Source organism: Pezoporus wallicus, unplaced genomic scaffold (genome assembly GCF_028554395.1).
Source record: "Pezoporus wallicus isolate ANWC-B61680 ecotype Strahan unplaced genomic scaffold, APGP_CSIRO_Pwel_v1 contig_3486, whole genome shotgun sequence".
Taxonomy (NCBI): domain Eukaryota; kingdom Metazoa; phylum Chordata; class Aves; order Psittaciformes; family Psittacidae; genus Pezoporus; species Pezoporus wallicus.
Window position 1 is genome coordinate 6,796,801 of NW_026642292.1, and position 25,863 is coordinate 6,822,663.

General features: G+C 38.7%; 1 protein-coding gene across 2 annotated transcripts in view; it reads right to left on the reverse strand.

The window, feature by feature from the left end:
* Positions 1–25,863, reverse strand: part of PRORP (protein only RNase P catalytic subunit) — a 44,727-nt gene that overhangs the window by 17,685 nt on the left and 1,179 nt on the right. Inside the window, exons 2-4 of one of the 2 annotated variants that reach the window (XM_057428461.1) lie at positions 24,640–24,687; positions 21,097–21,229; positions 6,869–6,976 (exon numbers count right to left, since the gene is read on the reverse strand). In XM_057428461.1, the coding sequence (XP_057284444.1) occupies positions 6,869–6,976; positions 21,097–21,229; positions 24,640–24,687 (289 nt within the window). The remainder of the gene's footprint in view (positions 1–6,868; positions 6,977–21,096; positions 21,230–24,639; positions 24,688–25,863) is intronic. The other variant, XM_057428462.1, reaches the window with a different exon arrangement.

A 25,863-nucleotide genomic window follows, 5' to 3' on the forward strand; every position in this document is an offset into this window, starting at 1 on the left:
AGCCTTGCTTTTCTGGATCTAGTCACCAAAATTTCTGAGCTTTATCTATTTTATTTTAGGATGCCCCAGTATAGGAAAGGAGGGGGAAGACTTCAGCATATCAGTATCAGTCTCTTAGATGTGGCTTCGCAGAAGAACGTGCTTCAGTCCACCTGCTGAAATATTCAAGGGACCTCAGAAATTAACTGATAAGAGTTGAATACGATGCTGAATGTTCCAGTAACACATCTCTAAAACACCAAAAACAGGTGAAGCTTCAAGGGTACCCCTTAGTACTTGAGCATCTTTCTCTTCTAAAATCATATTACAGAGGGTGAAGGTGATACTCAGTGAAAACACCAAAAATCTTCATATTTATGATTTGTGCAATACTTAAAGGAAATGAAAGTACAGATCTAAAGAATGAAATACATATTGCAAAGATAGAAACCTCTCCAATCTTGAGCAATAGGGCAAATGTTTCATTTCTGTGGAAATGCAAACTTGGACTACCATTAGAAAACAGAAGAATAAAAAAAACAAAGGTAAAAAGGCTAGGAGCAAATGAACAAACATGCCTGACTGCTTTGTTGAGTGGTAAGACAAGAATTGGTGGGAGGAAGAATTGATGAACTGTCACAGTATGACAAATAAGACCTCTGGTGGATGTATTGATTCTGAACAGAGAATGACTCACAGATCTACTTCATTCTTGCTTCATTTACAGACAGTAAAGTACTTGAACAAATCACAGATACTGCCAAACGAGCCAAAGAACAAAAAAATTCTTTTCCAAGCATGACTTTTTTGGGGTCAAATTTATTGATATCTGCTTGTTTTTGCAGGACAGCTCATACAGCAGAGCTCATATTTTGTATCGCTGATTGTGCAGTTGATCTCTCAGGCATGGGCATGTTGCACAGTCAAGACAGACTTGAAGACTGGAAAAAATTACCACATGAAAACCTGAGCATGTTACTACATGTATTTGTCAACTATATACATATGAACAGGAGTTAATTTCTTTGTTTCATCACCTCAAAATAATTTTCAATAAGCAGGAGAGAAAGTTTTATTTTTACTCTAATACTTTTTTCCCCCTTTTTCATCACAGAGGATTTATAGGCACAGAGAAGAAATTTTGAAGAAACAAAATTATGCTTCAAAATTGATTTGGGTTACTAACCCAAGAGAATGATGGGTCATAGGTACCTTCTTTGCTTGGAGTCTTTTGTTTGTTTCTGCTCTTTTTTAACTTTAACCTCATTTGAAGAGTTATTTCTGTCCTGATATTTGGAAAAAGCCTTGAAAATGTGAATAAAGTACATACCAAAGCAATGGTTCTGAGCTGAATTTACAAAGCATAAGTCATATAATGATAGAATGGTTTGCTTTGGAAGGGACCTTAAAGATCATCTAGTTCCAACCCCCCTGCCATGGGCAGGGACACCTCCCACTAGCCCAGGTCGCTCAAAGCTCTGTCCAACCTTGCCTTGGACACTTCCAGGGATATAATTCATCAAGGTTCTTCAATTCTGTGGCCACAGCTGGGCTTTTTAAAAAAAGAAATTAACAAGACCATCTACCATTTCCTGTAGATTGATATCCCACATCCTGTTTTTCCCCTCTATTCTGATGGAACCTTTTTCTTACTCCCAGCTTTCCCTTCAAGGCAGCAACCTCTCTGTACCCACTCTTTTCCACACTGCTAAAGTAGGCAGGGAGTCCAGGAATAATTATTACAGAACCACTAGAATAACTAAAACTGTAATAATAGTTTTAAACTTTAAATCCCCTTGACAAATATTATTTTAAAAATAATTAATATTTGGAAAAACCAAAAGGCATAATGCATTCACATGATTACTATGCTAGTTGGGACCACATAATTTCTTTAGTCAACTCTTCTCCAATTCAGAGCAGCCTTCACTCAACAGGTCTGCTGCTGTTTCCCTGGAAGAGAAAAGGAATAGTTGCAAGGCAAGTCCTGTCCCCTCTGCCTGTCACAAAGCATCCCAACTACAACAGGAACAGCCTGGCTTTTTGTGGCAGCCTGTGAAAGGAGTGGGAAGGCAAGTCTGGTGGCTTTGCTGGCAGGGCTGGCTGCTGCTGCATGCAGGAAGTGTAGTAGGGGTGGCATGCCAGATGCTGCTACCAGACTGGGATGGGATGGGAGTGGAACAGCAAGGATCTGGCTCTGTCAGCTGTTGTACAGGCATAGTGCAACTTACATGGGAATTATATGAATTTATGTAGTCCATTTATAGAAATGCTGATTAAGTTTAGGAAGCAACTACTTTGAACAATCCGCCAAGAGCAAAAACTACTCCTTTTGTCAGCCTTATGAAACTCAATCTGGAACTATTTCACCAGTCTTTCAGATGTCTAATATAGAGATCAGAGAGGGTAAAGTTAGGGCAAAGCTGACCCCAGCTGCCAAACTATTTGAAGAAGGGAACTGTGAGTTAGCTTTGATCCAGCACACATTTGAAATACATACTCAGTTACATCTAGCACCAGATGGGTAACCAGCTAAAAAAGGAGCTGACTGATACGTCTTTTGCAATGTACCAATCTCAGTGTAAATTAAAAACAGCTAAGTATTTTTAAAAAAAAAAAATGCACTTAATAATTATGTAACAGTTTGTGTATAGTAAGAGAACTGAACAATTCGTGTATGGAAATTCCCACTCGACCTTTGCAAGGTGAAAGGTGGGGGCACTACAGGGAGTTACGGCAGCAGAGGACAGGGAGTTCCAAATGCCATTGTGCTGGCTAGGGATTTATGTAACTAGATAAGTCTGGAGGAAAGGATTAACTCAGCGTTATGATACAGCCTGAATCAACTCTGCTTAGTTAAACTGCAAGAATTCCTCAGTTTATAAACTACCATTTCTGCAGTACAGTGACTAACTCATCAAGGCAAACACACATCAGGTACAGTTTTGGACAGCATCAGAATGCAAAATACCCCAAAACTGAAGAAAGACAATATTTAATGATTTTAGACTATATGGGAGTTTGTTTCTGTTGTCTGGATTATATAGCAAAACCAACTTCCAGTCTATAATACTTTTAATTGGTAGTCAACTTTCATGTCTAATTTAAAATGCTGCAGTAAGGAGGCAAATTGCTGATACAAGGTGCTGGCTAATACTCAGCGTTACAGTTTTACAGTGTGCAGTGCCTTCAAATCAGATGATCTCACCATTCCCTAGCCCTCAAAAATCTTTGTTCCCACCCTCATGCTACCTTCTCTTTTTGTCAGTAATTGATGCTGCCACATGATGATTTGTACCAGGAAGCAGACCAAGTATAAAACCAACCTGGAAAAAAGGGACTGTAATTACAAACCGACAGTCTCATGTACCAGAGAAACTACCACAGGATGTTCCTGTAAATCTGCCAAGTCAATAATATTCATGATGATAGCAGCTAAGTGCGTGCTGGCTGTGAGGACTGAAGTTGCCTGGGGCTACTGGAAGTTACATATCTAGTTTTCCAGAATGTCAGAATACTTTGGGAATTGAATGAGTAAAAATCACTCCTTCAACTTCTGCTTTTTTAACTTCTCCTCACCCCTCAAGGTACTTGTGCCTTGTCCACACAGCCCAGCCCCTCTCTAAGATGCCTAAGGAATGCTGAAATGGAATTACAAATGCTAGGATGTTTGAGAACAGAAAGGAATATTTTATCATTTCTTCTTGTTTTAATTATATGACTAAGAGTTAGCTAGAATTGGTCTTCAGCAAAACAGTTACAGTTCTTAAAGCTAAATCACAACGTGGAACAGTACTTTCTGTTAAATTTAAGTGAACACCAGAATGCATTTAAATTACCATATTATTGTCACATAATCTTAGGCCTTCTCCTTTGTTTAACAATGCCCTTTATTTTGCTGTTCACTCTAAATCATATAAGGGACACAATCAAAAAAAGCCCTACCAGTTTGCAAATAGTAATACTTACAGTGTGTTATAAATGGAGAACAGTCTCATTTTTTTTACTCTTTCAACCATTGCTGCATATTAACTACACACTGGAACAGAAGAGTATAAAAAAATACCCTGGCTGGGTCCGACAGCTGCAGTAATGAAGACTTGGAAAGAGCACAGACTGACTCCCACCTGGAGACTGAATTTAGCTTTTAGCTAAGTAAAACGAGGCTTGAGCAGCTTTTAACACAGGTCCTTGGAAATCCTGCGCTTTTATTATCTCTCAAGTCGAACAGAAGAGGTCACTAAAGAGTCACAGCGTGCCCCCTTTCAAAATGGGGCAGTCATTGCCCTAGCTGGCAAGTTTGACCGCAGCAGCCTTCACTCTTGGCTTTTTCCATCCTTTGTGCTCTGTCCCCAAACTCTCTGGCGTTTATTTGCCCTCTCCATCCTCTCAGTTCTGCACTATGTTTCCCTATGTACCTTGAAGAGTTTTATTAAAGGTTGCGAATGTCCCAGACCTGCCACTCCACATTTTCCATTCAGCTGCCTCTGGTGTGAGGACAGCAGCCTCCAAAAGAGGACGTTTTGTGGCAGTCAGCCCCCAGAAGGACATACTACAGCATTCAGCAAGGTCAACAGTGGCATATAGGAGATTACTTGGCAGCAACACCAGTAACCACGGAAGGCAACACATGCAAAGATTCCTGTGGCCTTCCCTCCCTCATCTGGAAGAAAAGTTTAGAGACAGAAGAAAGGATTGCTCTGCTTTGTTGGTTTAGGGTTTTTTTTCCTTTCTGTTTTTAGCAGTCTTGAAAAAAAGAGCAAGAAAACACGAATGCATGCTTCTTGTCAAAAGTATCCAAAATAAGAACAAAGACACAGTCCTTTCCTGACATGTTACAACACAGGAGTTCAGCCATAAAGAAATATAAACCAGATTTGCTAGCATCCAGCAAGATCTTATGTTTAAGCAATGTTTCCAGTTGGAAAAAAGTTAACTCCATAGTTAACACTGTAACTGTGTAGCAAAACTTCTATTATGAAAACAGTTAAAAAGTTATTTCAAGTAACAGAAAGGCTCAATACAGGAAAAAAATCTTTAGTAGCTCATGCATCTAAAAGAGTATTATTTTGGGGCAGTGAAGAAACTCATTTGTTGCTCAGAGTGCAAATACACATTTCCCATGCCAAAAAAGGTACTATCAGCCAGTGAATATCTACAGGTATAAGGCAGGAGTAATGATCACATCCATCCTATCTCAAGTAATGACTTCACACTCTTAAAGACAGAAACCAGGTAACTGGAGCAGCAAAAGATCCACTGGCAGAAACTCCAATAATTAACATATTTTGTGCATGACAAAATGCAGTAATAATTAACAGCAACACAGCTCATAAAACAAATAAACTAGCTAAGAGAATCTTACTCTGGAGGTAAGATAAGGTGAGGCCAAGTTCCTGTTCTGTTGTGCAGGAAGGAAAGGCAGATTTTCCTAAAAAACCTCTTCATCTGTAAATACGTGGGATTCAAGAGAGATTTGACCTGTATCTGTATGGAACAATCTAAACGGAAAGTTGATGTCTCCATACAGTCCTTCTGGAGCTCCTTGGCACCATGGATGCCAGAGTCCTTCCAATATAGCATAAACTAAGGAGGAACTCAAAGGCAGATTATGCTGATACCTCCTAGTAAGATTTCTGGTCAGAAACCAGCAGTAATTATCTGTGAAAACCAGGCTGTCTCTTTGTTCCACTGCATACAGCTTTTACAGAACATTCAGGATCCTGTTCAGAGCCCCACACTGGGAACAGGCATGCACTGAGGAAGGATGTTCATTTCTCCTCCCCCTCTTTGGCAACATAGATCTATCTTTCTAGATCTTAAAACACTGTGCCATCACATGCTGCCTGGGATTCGGCTCAGGTAATCAACACTTCCTCCCTGATCCCATCCAAACAACTTGTAAACTTCATTTTCTATTTTCATAATAAGGAAAGTACCCTCTTCATGAGCCAGTATCTCATGAAACTTCTCTGCCTCTCTCAAACAAGCATTTTTCAGCAAGTTTATCTAACCTCCCTGGCGCAGCTGCTTTTATCTACATATATGAAAGCACATCCTGCTTAAGATCAGTTTTAATGTAGTACTTAGAACAAAAACTTATTTCTTGTAATTTACTAAGAGTAAATTACTTCCTTTGTTATAAAGTTCATTTATAACTTAGTTTGAATTTCAAGAGCATGAAAATTTAAATTCTGGCTTTGGAATGTGAGCAGCTACTTTGTTGCTCCTAATTCAAAGTAAATATTTGATTGACAAAAAAAAAAAATCCTTAAGCCACTTCTTAGTGAAATGCCAATATGGAATACCAAGAATTCTCAAAAACAGGTATTGGTAAAAAAGCAGGATTATTCTTCTACAAATCACCAAGTGAAAAGAACTGAAGCCAGACTGAGCTGCCCTTCTAAGCACAAAACTCCAGTGCATAAGGCAATAGGAAGTGAAGTAAGTTTAAACTTGCACAGGATGTGGTTTGAACTCAGAAAGGTGTTATTTTGAGAACTCTTACCAGCATAATTTTATAAAACTAAATTTTCTATAAGGTAGATTAAGTCTGTTCCCTAAAATCCTTATTACTGTGAAAACACACATAGAGCATATGTCCTACTAACACTTACCAATACCTCAGCTCTAACTATGAGCACTGTATACATGAGGAAATTTAGGTATGATTTTTTTAATGGCTAACGCAGTCAAATATGTAAGAAAAACCATCTTCCCATGGATAATTTTTAATTTATGAACTCTAGATAACTTTGAACTTCATTGTAATGTGCTACAAAATTGCCTGATCAGTTCCTCAAGAGGATAAGTAATAATGAGGCACTCACTGGTTTACAATACAATCAGCATACACAAAACTCTTGATGAATATTTAACCAGCACTTACATTCTCACACTGCATCTTTTTGGCGTTTATGTGGGAAACATTGAGTCCATCAATAACAATATCAAATGGAAGTCGATTTTCCACAAATTTTTGAAAGGCTTCAAATTCCTGAAACAAACAAAGAAACAAACACATACAGGGGAAGACTTAAGTTAATAAAAAGAGACTTCATTCATTTTGTAGTAAAAGAAAAGAAACAAAGCCTAAATCTCTCACTTTCCCTTTGCTGGTTACACCTCACATCTTTGCTTGCATATTTGGTAAACCAACCACATACACAAAAAAATCTTTAAAACCCGTGTTACAGCAGATACTTCCAATATCATTTTAAATTACATTACAACTAAGACCCAAAAGTTTACAGTCATCCAGATTTTCAGAATTATAATCTAAACTGTATGCTTTCATAAAGATATATGCTATAGTTACTGTAACACAACAGCGGCAAAACAAAGCAACTTTACAAACCAGTAGTATGACGCTATTACTCTTAACATTTCCAGGTGTAAAATAAGCATCATACCTAGTTTCTCTGTAAGAATTCTGAGATCTCGGAATGCCATCCAATATTTATATAAACATACATTTAGAAACACAGCATTCCATTTGTGAGAAATACGCAGCTTTAAGGCTAGCAAAACAATGGACTTTCTTACTAGGTCAGAAACATAATGCAGTGATTGAGCAAACCAACAGCATCTATCTAGAACTTCCAGTGGAAGGAAAACCACAATTGCTTAGGCTTGAGACCCCCCCAGGAGGAGTACAGAGTACAAAGTTTTAATAAAATCTTCAGGAATTTTTCCCTTGATTTTTGAGGAAACATTTAGTGTTTTTAGCAGACCCTTGCGTAAGATTTCTACTTCCTGCTTCTGACTGTTTTTAACAGGCATAGGAACCCTAAGCCATCCTGGTGGGCAGTGACCTGATTTCATAAATGACCTTTTTACTAACAAGAAAGACTTACTTATTGGTAACGGAGGTCTCACAGCCCCAGGCTATAAATGAATTTTTATAGGAACTCAAAACAATTGCAATTTCATGCCTTCTGCTCTAAATTCAAGAAGCACTCTTCTAATCCTGTTTTCTCTGATGTAGCCATATGGCAACATGCAAGTCTAAATAAAAAACATCCCCTCAGCATCCAAACAATATATTTTATTCTTTCTCAGAGAAAGGAATGAAAGAAAGAATTTATTTGTCCAGAAAATACATTGCTGTCCAGCAGTAACAAATGATCACTGACTTCAAATTTAGTCAGAATGCTTAAGACAAATTATACCAGGAAAAGGGTTACTTGTATTAAAAGCACAAACCACCAAGTAAGATAAGGATGTCTCACTTAGATGTTAAAATTCCAGGCATAATTTCCAAGTGAACAGAGGCGTACTGGTCAAAAGCACACTGATGAGAACACAGACAACACAGGGCTCAGTCTAGCACCACCAGAATCAACTTCCTTTTATGTTACCTTTCATTTCTTCATGGCTTAAATGTTATTATTGAGGAAGTATAAAAAGCTGGGCAAGAAAATTATCATCTCAAAAAACAAGAAAGCATTGGCACTTGTGAAATGTTTCCTCTTACCCCCCAGCCCCAATCTTAATGTATTTTATATAGATGAATATTCTTATTGCCACCTGATAGAGACACCAAGATACAGAAAGTCACTAGCAAAGGCAGTGGCAGGGAAGCGAAGTATAAACAAATGCAAACCCAAATAACAAGGATTCCTAACTTCAGACTTGTGCCATGCAGTAGACTTCCCCATGGCTCAAAATCAGAATACTGGGTGGCTGTCTGAAACATGGGAAAGATAAAAGGATGGAAAATACACACAGACTGAATGAAGGTAAAATAGGAGAGCTTTGAGACAAAGATGAGTGAAGACAGAAAAGTCAAACGGAAGTAGAACCAGATGAAAAACACACAGTAAACACTCTAATAGAACATTGTTTTCCTAATGTCAACAAATGCCAGTATTATTTGAAGTAACATAGTTACAGTCAAGTAGCCATTTTTATAAAGTATAGTGTACATGTAATCTTGTTTTAAAGGGCTTGGTTCAATACAAAACAAACACTTTGTGGAGAACTTTTAAAGTGGTATTTTATTTCAAGTGACAATAGTGCTAAAGCAGTTCCTGAAGCAGTGAGTTTTCCCTGACGGGCAGAGTGGAGTGCTTTGTTGAGGGAACACTACAGTACGAGTTGGGGGAGCAGCAGAGGAGCTTGGTGGGTCAGCACTCCCTTCTGCCCACTCTGCTTGGCTCCCTCTCTCCCACCAGGGCAGATGGAGCAGGAGCTGCCAAGAGGGTCCTGCTGAGAGGCACCAGGATAGTCTCAGCACCTCTGAGAAGCCAGCTCCTGCTACTCTGGGGTTTACTTTTGGAGCTGGGGAGATGCTGCAGCTTTTTCAGCATTGTAACCTTGGCCACCCCACTTTTCCCTGCCATCTCCTTCTGTTCATGTCTCCTATTCCATTCTCAACAGGTGCCTGTCAGCGTGTTCCTGTCAGCTTCCCAAATCTGCTCAATTGTTTTGCCTCATTACCAGTAAACTGTTCAATACACAGGGAGAGATGGTTTGCTGGTACAGGAGATGCTTATCCACACAGGGAAATGAGGAGTTAACAGCAGAGTAAGTGCAGAAGACAAATAGCCAAGTTCAATTTATGTTGCCAAATACAGAAGACTCCAGTGAAAAGCCTTAGATGGACTAAAAATCCCCAAGGATCGGTTCATTTACTCTTCACTATCCATATTTCCACAGCAACACACAAGAGTGCTCCTTTCCAGAAAAAAACAAAACAAAACAAAGAATGACAGAGAAGTTCCAGGCGCCTCCCCTGAGAGACAATTTTCAAGTGGTCATATTTCCCATCCTCTCTAGATACAGTGAAGGAAAAGGGCAAAGCCTGGGAACAAGCAGCAGGCTACATCACCCAGATGCAGCAGAAAAGGTTATTCAAACACACACTATAAGAGTGTATTTTACCTGCTGAGGCAGAGTTAATTTATCCCATAGCAGCCCTCACAGTGCTGTGCTTTGTATTGGTAGCTAGAAAGGTGGTAGCTGCCTTTCCAACATTCCCACCTCACCAGCAGGCTGGGGGTGGGCAAGATCTTGGAGAGGACGTAGCCAGGACAGCTGACCCAGACTGACCAAAGGGATATTCCATACCATACGACATCTGCTGAGCTATGAAAGCTAAGAGAAAGGGGGTAGGGGGCATTCATTATTACGATGTTTGTCTTCCAGAACAACCACTACACATACTAAACCCCTGCTTCCTGGGAAGTGGCCAGACATCACCTGCTGATGGGAAGTAGAGAATAAATCTTCTGTATTCCTTTGCTTCCGCACACAAGCCTTTACTTTTGCTTCATTAAACTGCCTTTATCTTGACAAGTTTTTCAACTTCTTTTTCTCTCCCTCCCTTCCCCACCCCAGTCCCCTGTCCTGCTGAAGAGGGGACTGAGAGAGGCTTGGAGGGCAACTGGCATCCAGCCAGGGTCAACCCACCACAAAGAGAGAAAGTAAACAATGTGAAGGATGCTTATCATTCAAAGATCAGGATTTGTCTGGATTTTATGCAGATCCTACAGCCACAGTAATAAAGAGCTGATTCACCCACAATTCTCTAAAGATATTTCCTAAATAACTGTAAGATGTTTATAAGCAGTAAATGAAGTAGAGCACTGATGCAGCTAGGGTACAGCTGATCAAGAGAAACCAGACACTGTAATTGTAAACGCAGTACAACAGTGACATGAAGGTTGTCCTTCTTTAGGCAAAAAGAAGTGATTCATACAGGCTTCCCCTTCCAAATGGACAATGCAACACATCATTTACATACACCCCTGCATATCTACAGGGAAATGTCCTGTGAAACACAACAAGGGGCTCTTCTGATGAATCCCTACAACACGCCAACAAGTAGTAAAACATTTCTGCCTAACACTGCAAACCTTACACTGATTTCTAGCCTGATCTGACTGGGTACATGTCACAAAGTTTCCAAGGAAAAGTCCATTCTCCCAGCCTTGGAAATGCTACTCAAATTTGCTTCAACACAGCTCACAGCTGAAGGGCCAAACCATAAAAAACACATGCATCATTGCTTATTGACGCGATCCTCTTAATGCTCATGAGCCACAGGAAAGTGTTGCAATGCATCCCGGCTGTTACCTCAGGAACATGCCTCTTTGCAGCAGGAATATGTGCAGGGTGCTCATGGGAGGCTCCGGCGATGTCTGGTTTCATACCATGTACAGAAGAAAAGGGAATTTAAAAAAATACCACCTGATTTCATTCATTGCCTAGCTGGGAAAATAGGGGAATGCCAACTACGCAACCGTTAGAAATGATTCACCACACCTTCTGCTAAGAAAACTTCTGGCAAATCAATTTGGAACTAAGAGTGAACCATAACAAACCTATGATGGAATTTATCTTGATGTGAAGAATTAAAGACATTTAAACCAACCTTTTGTTTAACCACTAGCACGCAGGTGGCTCAAGTTCACTCACATCTCAGCAAAAGCCCAACAGTCTCACATTTCTTTGCTATTCCACACCAGCTGGATGACTCATGCCATTTCACCATTATTTTATACTGGTGCATACTGGTGCTGCCACAGAAAGAGGTGTTTCTATCTTCTCCTTTCTCTCAGCCATTCATTACTAGCCTTGTTCCCTTCTCTACCTACACATACATATTTGTTGGCATATGGATAAAGATTGAAATGGGTGAACTGAGCCAATATAACAGTCTCTAGCCTGCAACAGTTCTGTTCAGGTCAAAGCACAGAGGTCTGTCCTGGCAAGAAAATCCAGCCAGGACATGGAATAAGAATAAGCCTCGTGAGACTATGGGGATGACCTTTTAGCATAGCCAGGGCACCCTATGGGAACTGACTGGATTGTGAAACTACAACATTTTATGAGATTTAGCTCTCAACTGGGGGTACTGCAGCAAAACAAGAGATAGAGGTTGGTTTTAAAAAGCAGAAGTATAGGAATTATCGTTTGAGAAGGAAAGAAAGAAGGGGAGAGGGAGAATGCGGGGGTTGGAATGTATCAAAGCTGTCAGAGACCATGGGAAGGAGAAACTACAGCTGGCAATTAAGAGTGACCATGAGAAGGAGGAACTACAGCAGGCAATTAAGAGTGACCTGTCCCTGACTGGTACTTGGAAGATGCTGGAACTGGCAAGGAACAAGGACGTCAGAACTGGAAAGAGGATGTCGATAAGAAAATCAGATAGACCTTTCACCTGATGTAACTGCAAGGCAAACACAGATGTGCTTTGCTAATTGCTTGGAAGCATATAAATATCGTGTAATCTTTTCAATAAACGATCCAGCTTGCACTCTACCTCTGGGTCCGTGCCTCAATCCTCACAGGAGAGGGAGAGGGAGAGGGGAAAGAAAATTGGCTTTGCCATTTTAAAAAATTCATTGAAAAATTCAAAAAAGTGTGACCTCAGACTCCAAAAGTTTGGCTTAGAGCCAGTAATATTGGCTGTGTGACAGCAGTAGTAATAAATCTGAAAATAGGACTTTTCTGTAAGAGTATTAATAGTATATTTCTGTAATACCTTTATAAATGGAAATGTGTTTTTCTTCCAATACCAGTGCACACACACATGCTACAAGCCTCGAAAGCACAACAAAAATGAGGAGTGGAATTCATTATTAGTATTCACAGATTTACTATGTTAAATATGGTTAATAAACATTACAATGAAGACAAAACAAAGAAAACATAGCTAAACAAGCATGTACTTTGATAAGAGCAATGAGAGTAATTCAAATGAATATTCTGAAATAATTTTAATGTCTGTTACGGACGTAAGGGTATTACACGTTTCAGATCACAGAAAAAATCAGGTCACTTGAGCGCTTTTCTCCTCAAGCCTGAATATGAAATATGTTGGCAGCTAGAAATAAAAATCATGGTATTGCTCAAATTCTTCAAGAATCCAAAACATCTACTGATCTACATGCCAAAACCCAAAGCAATATAACACACAAAGAAGATACATGAGGAAATCCATAGAGGACTTTCAAATACAACAAATGCTATTATGTTCATGACAACACATGGTATTTGAAAAAGAAAAAAAAAAGGGGGGGGACGGGACACCATAATAAAACTTATTAAAATCACTGCAGAAGAGGCTGTTTGTCACTTTTTCTAAACAATAATGTTTATGCTCACTCATCAGGAATGGTGGACAAACTGAAGTCAAACTAAGTGCAAAACTACAGTATTCAACATACATTGTTTCCAGAAGCATTCACAATAGTTTAAGCTTTGTACAACAGAAAAAGCAGTGTCTCCCCTGTCCATATTAAATAACAATATATTCAAGTGCAAGGAAAGAGCAAATTCGAATTAACAGATTATACTGCTCTTAAGTACTGTCTACCCTTATCAAACAGGGTGTTTTTCAATACCGTAAGAGCAGCTTTTAGAGAAGTGAAAACATTCACTTTTTAACAGCTGTATAAAACACAAAGTGAGGGGGGTTGCTTTGTTTTCAGCACTTGGTTGGTATCAGAAGAAAAACAGGAATGAGCATTAGAGTGTGAGAAATAAAATTCAGCTGTCAAACTGAAATCCAGCCAATTTCTTTTTTTTTCCAGGCACCTTGTTGGAGTACTTTTAAATCTGTTTATTGTTATGCCTGAAGGGTTTGAATATTTCCCTCAGTTTCAAAGCCTGGAAATCCCCTTCGAACCCTTATATGCAGGAAGGCTTTTCTCAGTATTATGTATGGTAACACTATGTACTCTGGATTGCATACTGTTTGTTTGCCCTTTGTTACATGCTTTTAGAGCTAACAAATACTCCAGGAGTCACAAACTCCTGTAGCTGCAGCCTTCAGTGACACTGTCACAAACAGGAAGGTATTCACAGGCACACTGACATGGCTGAGATGTGCTCTGTGTGGCCTGCAGACAGGCTGCCGCAGGACTTGTTCTTGCCTGCCTACATCAGATGGCAGAGGGTCAGCCACAAGGCCAGTGCAAAACCTGGCCTCCAACAACTTGACTTTGAGCAACCTTATCTAGTGTGAGGCATCCCTGCTCATGGCAGGGGGGTTGGAACTAGATCATCTTTAAGGTCCCTTCAACCCAAACCATTCTATGATTCTATTCTGAAAACCTTTTGTTTCAGGGCAAGCAACCTAACAGGATGCTAAATCGGGAAAAGATTGACTTGAATGCTTAAACACAATGTAACAGGCATTACAGAAAGACAGTGGAATAATATAAAACCAATGCATGATAAACTTCATAGAAAGGACACCATTTGAAGTTAAGTTAGCCAGACTAGCACTTAATTACAGACAGTCCATAATATCCATGTGGAAAAATGCAATCAAGCAGTCAGATACACCTCCACGCTGCTTACTCTGCTATGCTGGTACAAATATTTGAAGCGAACCTGAACAAGGAACTGATCTACCTCAAAAAACATGCACAAGAACACAAAACATTGTACTGCCATCTAGGTTTGTACCCTGCTTTCCATGGGGCTGTGCTCACTTGTTTCCTGCCACACTTGCAGGGGCAAGAGGAGGCAGGAGTGAAGAGCTGGCAGGGTGGTAAGGCTAGTTAAACTAGTTTCAAAATCACACTGCTACCAAATGCATATGCTAATATTTGCTATCTCAAGCAACTATGCTGGCGAGCCGAATAGCACCACATGTTGTACCCTATTTTAATTTCTAGAAACAATCCAGAAAAATAAACCCATGCACCCAGTAGAGTACACTGAAATATGGTTGAACTGATCACTAAAAATTGCACAAGCCCTCTGGAATAATATGATTTGTCAGAGTTTAATGTGCACAGCTTTTGCAGAAGAGTATCTAAAAATTCTTTCCTTGTGTCAATGAAAAAGCAGGTAAAATAGAACCAGATGGCATTAATTAGATTTTAAAAAGCACCAACCCTGACACAAGACTCCATTAACAAGCTACTAAAACACTGAACTAAATACAGTATTAAAAAAGGACAGAGAAGAAAAAACCAATTGGTCATGCTAAAAAATTAGCAGCATGTTTCAAAGTTCTGTACTAATTCCCGTATTTATGAAGTATTTTACAGATATTTAGGAAAGGAGATGGCACAGAAGCCAAGCCAATCTTGAACAGCAAATTAAATTTAGCATCAGAAAGATGAAAAAATGCATGATATAGGAAAAAAGTGCACTTATTTTTACAGATTTCTGAAGAAACTTAAAAACTTGAATGATCTCACAGTGTAATAAAAACACCTGCTGAAATTGCTTGTTCTAAAACAAATCCAATCAAATCCTAAGAGATAAAGCATTGGTTAGATAACGTAAAAATGGTTATAAACTTGTTAAGTTATTCTAATTATCATATAGTATAATGAAGCTTTATATTAGACAATTCCACATAGGCCTCTGCAGCATCAGAAGAATCTGTCTTTGACCACAGCTAGAGAGCAGCTCCCCAGCTTAGAAGGACCTTTGGTAACAGACCAAAGATGGTCCTTTACCAAATGGTAAAGGACCATTCAGTAATGCTCAAGTTCCACAAGGTAACACTTCAAAGTGTCTTAAATCAACATTTGCTCACACTAATTTTACTTTAGAAGTATTATCACATAACTTAGCAATATTTGGAGACACTGAACACTTAACCAAAGGATGGTGGTGTATGAAGTCTGCATTATGTAAACATGTCTCAAGACTCTCCTTAGTGGAATGCATGAGCTGCAAGTACGGGACTGGGTGTGCAAGAGGTTCTTGATAAATTAATTTCAAAAATCAGCTATTCAGATAACTCAGATTAGTTTAATTCTTTAGTTAAAAGTTACTCTTCTGACTTCAACGTTATGGCCCTGTCTGCCCCTGTGATCAGCTAATGAACAGGAAAAAAGAAATACTTCATCAATGTATGCCACTCTTAAACCTTCACAAAATTCTTCAGGTTTTTCTAGTTCTCTCAATTTCTTTTTACATTCTAGTTAATGTAAGGAAGATACAGATCTGATTAAAAAAACCCTGCATCAGCAATCCATGTTTGTATTTTCCTTAGCAAGATCTTCAGGTGATATACAGTGGAAACAAGCTAAGGTTAGCAACTGCACTTTAACCAAGCAACTGGTGTTCAAAAACAAGACTAGAACCAGATTTTTCTTATTTGCTTGCACTAACTGGAATATGAAGAATTCATCACATTAGAAGAATTTCCAAATACAGATTTGACAAAGTAGTAGTTTAAAAAGACTGTGGAGGACAATGAAACAGGTTTAGACAGTGGATTGGAAGAAAACATTCTTGTGTTGCATGGTGGCCTAATTTTGATGGCAAGTGACCTGAACGAAATCCCAACTCATTCTTTTCTGTATGAACTGAGAAAAGGAGGACTGTGGACCACCCCAGCAGATCTGACCCATCCCCAAGAAAGATTCTCTAACACTGAGGTAACTGAGGGAAACAAATATGCACTGAATTTATAATGTTTTCATCTAGATCTATTTCTTGCTGTTAAGGAAGCAGCTAAGTCTTTTATCCAAAGCCAAATGACTGTGCTTCTGTTTGCTTCCAGTATTGGGAGCCTCTGGGGTAAGGGAACACACAAGAGAAACCTTAGAAAAATTACAACTGCCTTTGTCTCTCACCAAGCATTTCCCATTTGGTCTCCTCTCTTCCCCGCCTTTTCCTTCCTCAGAGTTTCTTCTACACTAGTAGATCATATCACAAGAAAAGTGTAATATCCACCCTGAACTGAATGGAGGCAAGAGGACAGAAAGTAAGTAGGATGAAAGTTGCAGCTTGGCCTGCAGTGCTCTCAGACTCAGCACTCTGCTACTGCAATCGTCTCAACACCAGCCATAACCCATTACCTGTCTTTATTCTGTGCTTACTAGACCTACAAGACTGAATACTGGATCAAACTTTGAGGCTAGTGTTCTCTCTTGCCCTCAAACTAACTTCAGTTGTAGGCAAACTAAAACTGAAATGAACCCACAGCTCACCCTGATCCTCACTCAGACCAGCTCCCCTCTATCCTTGTGGATATTACAAGATGCAGCAGCAAACCTAAAGGCTCTAAAGGCAATGCAGGATTCTGCCCTACCAAATACCAAACCTCTCCTGACTAAGTCCAGTGGCCCACACAGAGAACTGGGAGGGGAGGTGGAAAAGCAGCAGCTGTTCAACACTATCTGCAAATGTTGTCTCATCTTCACAGATTTCCCTAGACTCCTATGACTGCACATCTTCATGATCCAGGACCCTTCAGGCTTGATATCAATGCACTGAATTGCAATTGCAATACTAACCCTACCCTTATCTCCTTACCTACAAGCTAATGACCATAACTAAAAATCAGCAACAAGGCAGCAATACACTTGGTCATCACTCTTCTATTCTGCAAAACCTGAGGAACTAATGTGTTCCTGCCCAAAATGGCTCAAATCCCAGTGCAAGGGGCTTTGCAGCATCCAGCAACATGCCAAATTTCTGCACTCCTACTGAAGAGGAAAAACACTTATCCAAGGAATCTGATCCCTTTATTGCAGTGTGGCACACACGTGGGAGGTAAGGGGGCACATGAATCCACAGAACAAATTCCACCTCGCCTTCCGCTTCCTTCCATGCTTCCTCCCCTCAGAAAGTTGTTTCCTGGCAGTGATCAGGAGGAGCTAACATATGTGGGAATAGAGGGAGAGGAGGCAAATGGCATACATAGCCTGGGCTGTGGCACACTGCACACAGTATCAGCTGTTTGCTGGGAAGGTGTTTTCAGGCCCTACCTTCTCAGGAGACTTCCCAGGCCTAACTGAATTAATTAGCCTTCCTTTTCTCCCTGAGCAAAGCAGCTATGACATCCAGGTGCAAGACTGACAGCAATCATCACCCAGGCATCTCACGGTAGCTCACCTTGGAACCTGTTCAAGTGCAGGCAATTTAGCAGACTGACCACAAGTTGAGTCAACAAGGCAGGCAGAAGAATAGTAAGTTCACACTAGAAGTTGGGAGTGAAGGCTCTGCCAGATGAAGTTAGGGCAGACTGTGTCAGACATGGTCTTAAGAGTTCATAGTACATAGGGGTTTTGAAAGTAATAAACTAATCCATTCTGAACAGGACTGATATATACTACACAGGGCTTTGGGGCAAATCATGGAGCTGGGAAATATGCACATGTGGAAGGAGAACCAAAGCATTACAGAAAAGGCATCAATCTAAAAGTAAGAGAGCTTCTTTCAAGGCTCCTTGGAAATAGCACGACCTCATTCAGTTGCAAAGTAACACTGACATGAATGGGTCACTTTCTTTTCCCCCTCCAGTCTCTTATATTCTAGAAGAATATGTAAAATCCCCTTATACAGTTAGTTCAGATCTAATGTGGGGAATTTACATGCCCACAAACCCATCTCTTCCTGCTTTCTTGACAGCACATACACATCCTCCAAGTTTCCTTCCCCCTGCGCAGCAGTCCTTTCAGGTTTATCATGGGTATGAGGTAGTCATAACAGGAATGAAATTACTGTGGGTATTTGAGAGAAACACCTGGGAGCAGCTGTGACATGAAAGTCATCACAGTAAAAGTTGATTCTGTCTCTCAGTATACCAGTTATATCATCTCAGGCTCAGTGGCATAGCTCCCAATTAAATGCAGTCAGAGTAAACAGGCATCTAACTGAAAATATCATATAGACACTGGTAGAAAAGGCAACAGTCTTAAAATTGTTCTCTTTCTACAGCAGCCTGCAAGGTGGCAGCTCACTGTATTAGAACATTGTATGACATTCTAACAGGCCCTTCAGTAGCTGTGCATAAAGATCTGAATTTTTAATGGATAACATGTATTTCCTTATAATTCAGGCAAGCCATCTTTCCAATGTATTTGTAGATTGTGTTCACTACCATTCCGATGTACAAATCTAAGTTGTTTGATTTTCCTTCCTAAAACTAATTAGGAAAAAAAGATTAGGTTGTGGGTTTTTTTTTAAATCACAGCACAACAGACCCAACAAACCTAATCTTTCTTCTTGATTTCCTACTGATTGCATTTATTCTTAAGTGAGAGAAATAAAATCAAATAAACCCCAAATCAAAAAGATTCCAATGCATTAAATATTCCATTTTAAACATTGGAATAAAATTTTTACAGCTCAAACAACTCAAACTGTTTCCCCGAGTAATAATTTCATTGCAAGGAACACAGGCGCGCTAAATAAAACTAGTTAGAAGAAAAGAAGGAATAGAAAGCTAAAATCTTTTCTATTTGAATTGCGGCTACTACAGAAAAGTAAGTCACTGGAAAATGGAACCCCCCCCTCTCTGATGCACTTGCTTACATCCTATTTTCAGCCTTTTCACCTAGTTTCCCCTCTGGAAAACCCTGGCTACAGGAGAAGTCACGCTGTCTGGCATACCTAAAATGGGCAGCATATCTTCATCACCACACATCTGCTTTCACAGCACAAAGGCAACTAAAAAGTCCCAAATTTATTTCTGGAAACCTCTGACATATCACAACACTGTTTTGCCTCTACCCACATATCCATGCACGAAATTCACTTGAGGGAGCAGACTTTAAGCTGTACAGCTGAGTTCACCTCCATTCAGCTGCTGGGTGACTGCCTGCTGATACAGAACTAGCAAGTGGGTGGCCCCAGAGTGGTAAATGACAAGATTTCAGCTATCACATGGACTAACAAAATCTACTGACAACAAAACTTAAGAGTGTATTGAGTCTTTGTTTTATTAGATTGCATTCATTTGATCTATCAGGTCCTCAAACAGGGGGAACATAATTTCCACTACTGTGTAGCAGGATGTGAATATCCTGATAGCCAGAGCTCCCTTTCTAAATCTCCTGCCTTCAACAGGTATTGCTAATCTAACCCTGTGTACCTGACAGATTTGAAACTTTCAAGACAGCGGTGTCCACAGGAACAGAAATGAAACTTCGCAGACTAAGACAGTTAACTGGTTAAGGAAGTAAAAGTTTTGTTGTTGGTCCTTTCTTTAATAAACCAACTGTAATTTTCACAAAGGCATTCAGAGAACAGATATTGTTGCACAGTGTGCAATAAAACACATCCTTTTATTTATTTTTTAGTATTATAGAACACCAGTACCCATTAAATGCTTAAAATTATTGCTGTATTTTCAAGGATAATTTTACTCCCTTGTACAGTTCACAGCTAGATCAGCTAAAAGTCCTGAACTGAGAAGAAAACCTGTGTGGAAATTAGATTTCTGAACAATAGGCTACATGTACAAGCACCCCACACTGTTTCAAGTTTTTTCTGTAACTGTTATACAATGTCTGTGCCTGCAGAAAGCCTGAAGAATCAAACCTGGTGTCTTCTTCTATATTTCCAGAAGCCATGAAGAACTGAGGTGCCAGCTGCAGCAAAATGACATCAATACTCAAAGAGGTAAAGCAAAACCACGCTGAGATGTGGCGTGTGCTCCATCTAGCGGAGCTCAGCTTCATTCCATATGGCTGGGGCTGAATCACTAATCCCCAAGCAAAAAGAGTAAGAAATAGAACTGCAGTATATTATAGTGTCTGAGAACTATGCCCTCTCATATGTTTACAATGACCTTTGAAAAGCTTCATACTCCTGATGTATACTGTAATTATAAATATGAAATTGTGTATTTAAAATTATGGGGTAGTTGGTTTGTTGGTGGCTGTGAAAGTTGACTGAAGTGATGATTTGTTCATTACTGTTTCTGGCAAACAGCTTCCCAATTGAAAAATCAAATATTCAGCACATGAACTCAAGCTTCAGGTATGATACTGAACTTCAGAAACAGTAGGACTCCTACTTTTTTGCAAACTCCAAGTACTAGATGTTTAATTTTTTGTTCTTGTTACTGGGGTTTATTCTGTATTTAAAATTTAGCTTTTGAAGGGTTAAAAGATTTCTATACCTTTTAAATTTTTTTTAATGTAAAAGAAAAAATTACATTTTAATTGTTTCAGTATCCATTAACAGCTCACTGAAAATGTAAGAGCGAAGACAATATGAATGAAATCAAGATTTAGACCCATTTTATAAACATAACTGAAAAAAATACATGGATACTTCAGTATGTAATGGCTTATTAATGTTTAAAGCAAAAAAAACCCCACCAGATCTGTGGTTTCAGAGTACTTGAACATTAATTGTATATAGCGCCCTAGCCAATGAACCTGACAGTGTGCAAACACCTACCTGTGGGCTTGTCTTTCTGAAAGTGTCAGTTCCATGTATCACATCCCTTATTATTTTTTCTCTGAGATTATTATACTCCTCTTCAGTGAGACTGCTGTCCTCCAACTGACGGTTGCAAACCGGGCACTGTCCACTGTAATAGTAGCGAAACAAATAAAAGGATAAAGACTTTTAAAGAAGAAATACCTTAAATTTTACTAATTTACTGAGTGTCTGTGTATGAGGGTAATTCTTTACAAGAACTCCAAACAGTACAATCATCAGAAAATTACTGTACTCTTTCTTGCATGCATCCAAAACCTACTAAAGTCACTAGAAATCTTTTTATGTGATTTAGTTGGATAAGTCTAATGACGAAGGGACATATACACATATACATAGGCTTCATGGGTACACTTCTTGACTTGCACCTCTGACTGCGAGTTAAACCTAGACATTTTTCCAAGCTTAATTCTTTAATAACTACATGAAAAGAAATGGCCAGATAGGATATTGACATACAGTAAGGAAACTCATAGTCAGTCATGTCTGTTCTTAAGCACTTCTGCCAAGAATATTACACGTGAGATCCAGCCTGCATCTTCATCACCAGACTGGACAGTCCAGCCACAGTACCAACAATATAAACAGAATCTAATAGCTTCTCCAACAGGCAGTAAAACAACATTTAGTCTGAATGGGTCTTTGGCATTTCCTGGCTGATGAACAATGACTTTTTTACCACTTGCTCTCACTTAAAGCTTCTCTTATATGCAGGATATGTCATTGATGTTTCATGTTTTTCCTGTCGATCATGCTCTGTTCAGAAGCCTATATTCACCCAGTGGGCCATAGTCTGAATTGAAGGAGTAACCATTTTTTCTCTAAATCCATCCAAATATCGTATTTTCACAAGCACAATTTTAAAGCTCAAATCCTACTATTCAGTTCTAAGTTTTAAAACAGAACAAATTATTCTCCCCTGGCTAGCTCCAGAGAGATAGCCTAGAGATGCTGATGCTAAGTCATTGTAATTTTCTAAACCCATGGCAATCAGAAATGTTATATTCTCCCAACAATTGATGTCTAGTATACATTAATGCACACACCATAAGACAAGACTGCAATAATTGCAATGTTGAAGAGCACTTACTGAATCAAAAACTGTTACACATGGAATCCCAACAATGAACGGTCACTGCTACAGTTGGTGAAGCCACTGTGGCCACTGCAGACTTAGCCTACACATTAATATAAGCAATGAGACTTATATGTCTCATTGTTTATATTATGAGGCTGATCATATAGATGTAAAGTTACCATTAAATACATCTAATTGCATTAAGGAACTCCACGGTTTAGCAACAGAGAAGAAAGGCCTAACAAACTGCTCTAAGACTATTTCAAAATTATTAAGCCTAAATTTCAGGGCCTGTCTGATAGTTAATTTGGGTTCTTTTGCAACTACCTCTTTCAGATTACTTAAAAAAAATAAACCATCCCATACCCCAACAAATCATCCCCCCCCACCCGCCAACCACCCACCAACTACCAAAGCTCCTGAAGAAAGTTTCTTCTTGTGAATTCTCCATGTGGATTCACAAAGGGAGCAGAGGTGAAACAGGCACAAGAAACACTCAGCATCTTGCAAGACTGGATCCTTTGTCTAGCTGCTGCTTTTCCACAACTGTAGCTTTAAAATTACTTGCAGTTTTTGTAACTTCTCATGGATCATTTTATGACTGCACGCCAAGAAATTCCCCTACAGGCAGCTTTTGCCTCTGTAGGATAAATAGCTGTCCTTATAGCTAATTGACCATTTAACTACTTTTTTGAGGGTCTACTTTTCTGAGATAGATTTGAAGTATCACGACACCTACATATCAAGCATAGTCTGACACGCTACAGTAATTTGAATGCAGATTCAAAAAACCTGAGTTGCAGCTTTCAATAGCTGACCTTGGAAATGTAAAACTTTTGTAAGTCTTAAAGAAAAATGGTCAGCAAACATCAAGGTTTGTCTGCAGGGGGTTCAAGCTTCTGACTGTCACAGGTCAAAGAAACTAGGAGCTCAGTGATAGAAGAAGATGATGCCCTTAATATGAGCATCTTAGCTATAACTGCCAGCATTTATACAAAATCGGAATAACCTATGAATAAGCCTATTAAATTGTCAAACTCAGTTTAAGAAAAAACAGTTCTTCTGTTTTTTTTTAACTCAAGACTCATGTTTTAAGACATCAGTTATGCTGGATGCAGAGACAAGTCTAGTAATAATCACATGAGTTTCAGAGATACCTTAAGGGCTTCAACCTTTATGATTAGGACCAAAATAAACCTCAACAAAACCAACAAACTTTTTTTTTTTCTTTCTTAAATCCTAAGGATCTTTTCTGTCAGCAGCCATTTAACTTAAACACAACAAAATTCTGATACTCTTTTTCTTTTCTGGAAACTATTTTGATTTTATTCAAATACTTATCCAAGTAGACTACCTAAAACTTGTTTATTTCAAAACAAAAAGTGTTCATACACTTACCACAAAATAACTACCACACTGCACCTTGTCACCACTTTGTTCACAGATTCTTAATCCATGACAAAATACAAGGTGATCTAAGTTAGTTTAACTCTCAAAGTCTAGCAGAGTTTACAGACAGTAAGATTATTTCTTAACCAAGATAATCAGCTTTAGAGTTTTAAATGTCTAAAGGCTGAAAAAGGTTGTCTAAAATGTGGTGACTTACTGTAATACAGTATAGCAACCCACACTCTACATAATAATAATAATAATCCATTTTACAGTAACCCCTACTCTTAGTTATGCTGTTCAAAAGCAGCAGACTGCATTTGCTTTTACTTCAGAGTATGCAATGCAGTATATTTTTATAAACAACCATAAAAAAAATCATAATCCATTGGAGACGTTCTTATAATTAATACATTTATAGTCGCCCAATTGCCACAAAACCACAGAACTAGGTTTCAAACAGAACAAACATTTAAAATAGGAATATACTGTCATTAACAAAACTGCTGTAATAGAAATGAATATCCAAGTTAGCCCTGTGAAAACCTAAAATCATTCTGTCTTCACTGAAAATCAGGTGGAAAGGGAGAACCCTTCCATTAACTGCAGTGTGTGAACAGTATCAGTTTTCAAGACATCCATTTACACATCAACACTGCCCTGTTGAATATTGTGTAAAACAACGGATATTAAAAAGCCAACCAAAAAAAATTCCTAAACAGTAAACAAATAAGCCACCCAGAAAAATGGCAGCTCTTATTTTTATCTGTGTTTTTCCGTCTTATCTCTGCTTAGCATAACTCGTTTCCAAATGTCCATGTTGGGTCTTGTTTAATGCACAAGAATGAGCTGGAAACTGGAGTTTGGGAATCCTATGTACACACAAAGTTCATATTCTCAAGGATTAAAATATTTTTTTATATAATGAAAGATACTTTTTATACAATGAAAGATACTTTTTATACTTACAAGAAAACAGTTCAAGATAGAATAATCAAGACAATATCTCACTTTTAAATTAATGTTGTGTTTACCTTTCTTTAATGTTGGTTAGATGTCCTTTCCAGTTCCTTTCTGGTATACTAACATATACAGAGGGAAAGATAAATAAAATAATTAGATTCTTATTTAACAATATCTGAATTACAGATAAAGAATAATTCTATTTTGGTCAACATTTAGAAATAAAAGACCAATCAATCATCTACTCTGTAAAGAAATCATACAAAGATTCATATATAATTGAGCAACGGCTGAAAATATTCTATAAAGAACCAACATTTAACAACATGCAGAGAAAAAACACCAATCTCACCAGCTTATGGTGTTCTCAAGTTTGTCTAATTTTCTAACTTCAGCTTGCAGGACTGTTTTGCCACTATATACAGGCAATATATAGCTTTTCAATGCACTCATTGCCCACGCAGTCTCCTTGTCAAGGCCTTCTTATTATACTGAGTTTTCTGTGCATGTAGCACACACCTACAGGTAAGTTCTTCTCTATTCATCTCGATTGAGGCCTACTCTGTCTGCTCACTAGCTATTCCTAGGAATGAAAATAGCTAGGAGACAGCAGTATAAACCATTCTAATAATGGCAGTGCATTCCACAGGCATATTTCCCATCCAGGAAAACTAACTTGTAAAATGGCTCTGTAGCTCACATAAACCAAAGCCAAGAGTTAAAAAAATACATAGCATAACTAGTTGTCATTTGTGGAGTCTGACCACCACTACTTACGAAAAGAAACTGCATGGTCTGCTAAATATCGTGCTAAAACAAAGCACCTCCTATAAAGATTATTCCTCTTCTATTATTCTATACAAAGTTAATATTTAAACTTCACTTAATCTAAGCTAAATTTGCTGCCTCTTTCCTTTAAAGAAAGAAACTGTCTAATTTTCAAATAACTTACTACTTCTACACTCCAATAGATTATAGGAAAACTCCCCTTAGGTGTCAATATTCCTTACGTACCAGCCCCAGAAAGACACTGTGGACAACCATGACCCATCAGTTTCCTACTTTCTATACCACGGAATAATATTTAACAGGTAAAATCTTTGAAGAAAAAGTGAAATCAATAAGAAATTTCCATTTTTATACTAATCTAGGAACAAAAATAAAAAACAAAAATAAACCACATCTTTTCATGACAATGTATCTGTCATGGAGAAGCAATAACCAGAATGAGATGTTGAGGGATTTATTAAGAGTTGATCTGTCTAATTTGAAACCCATCTTCATGAGCTTGCTGT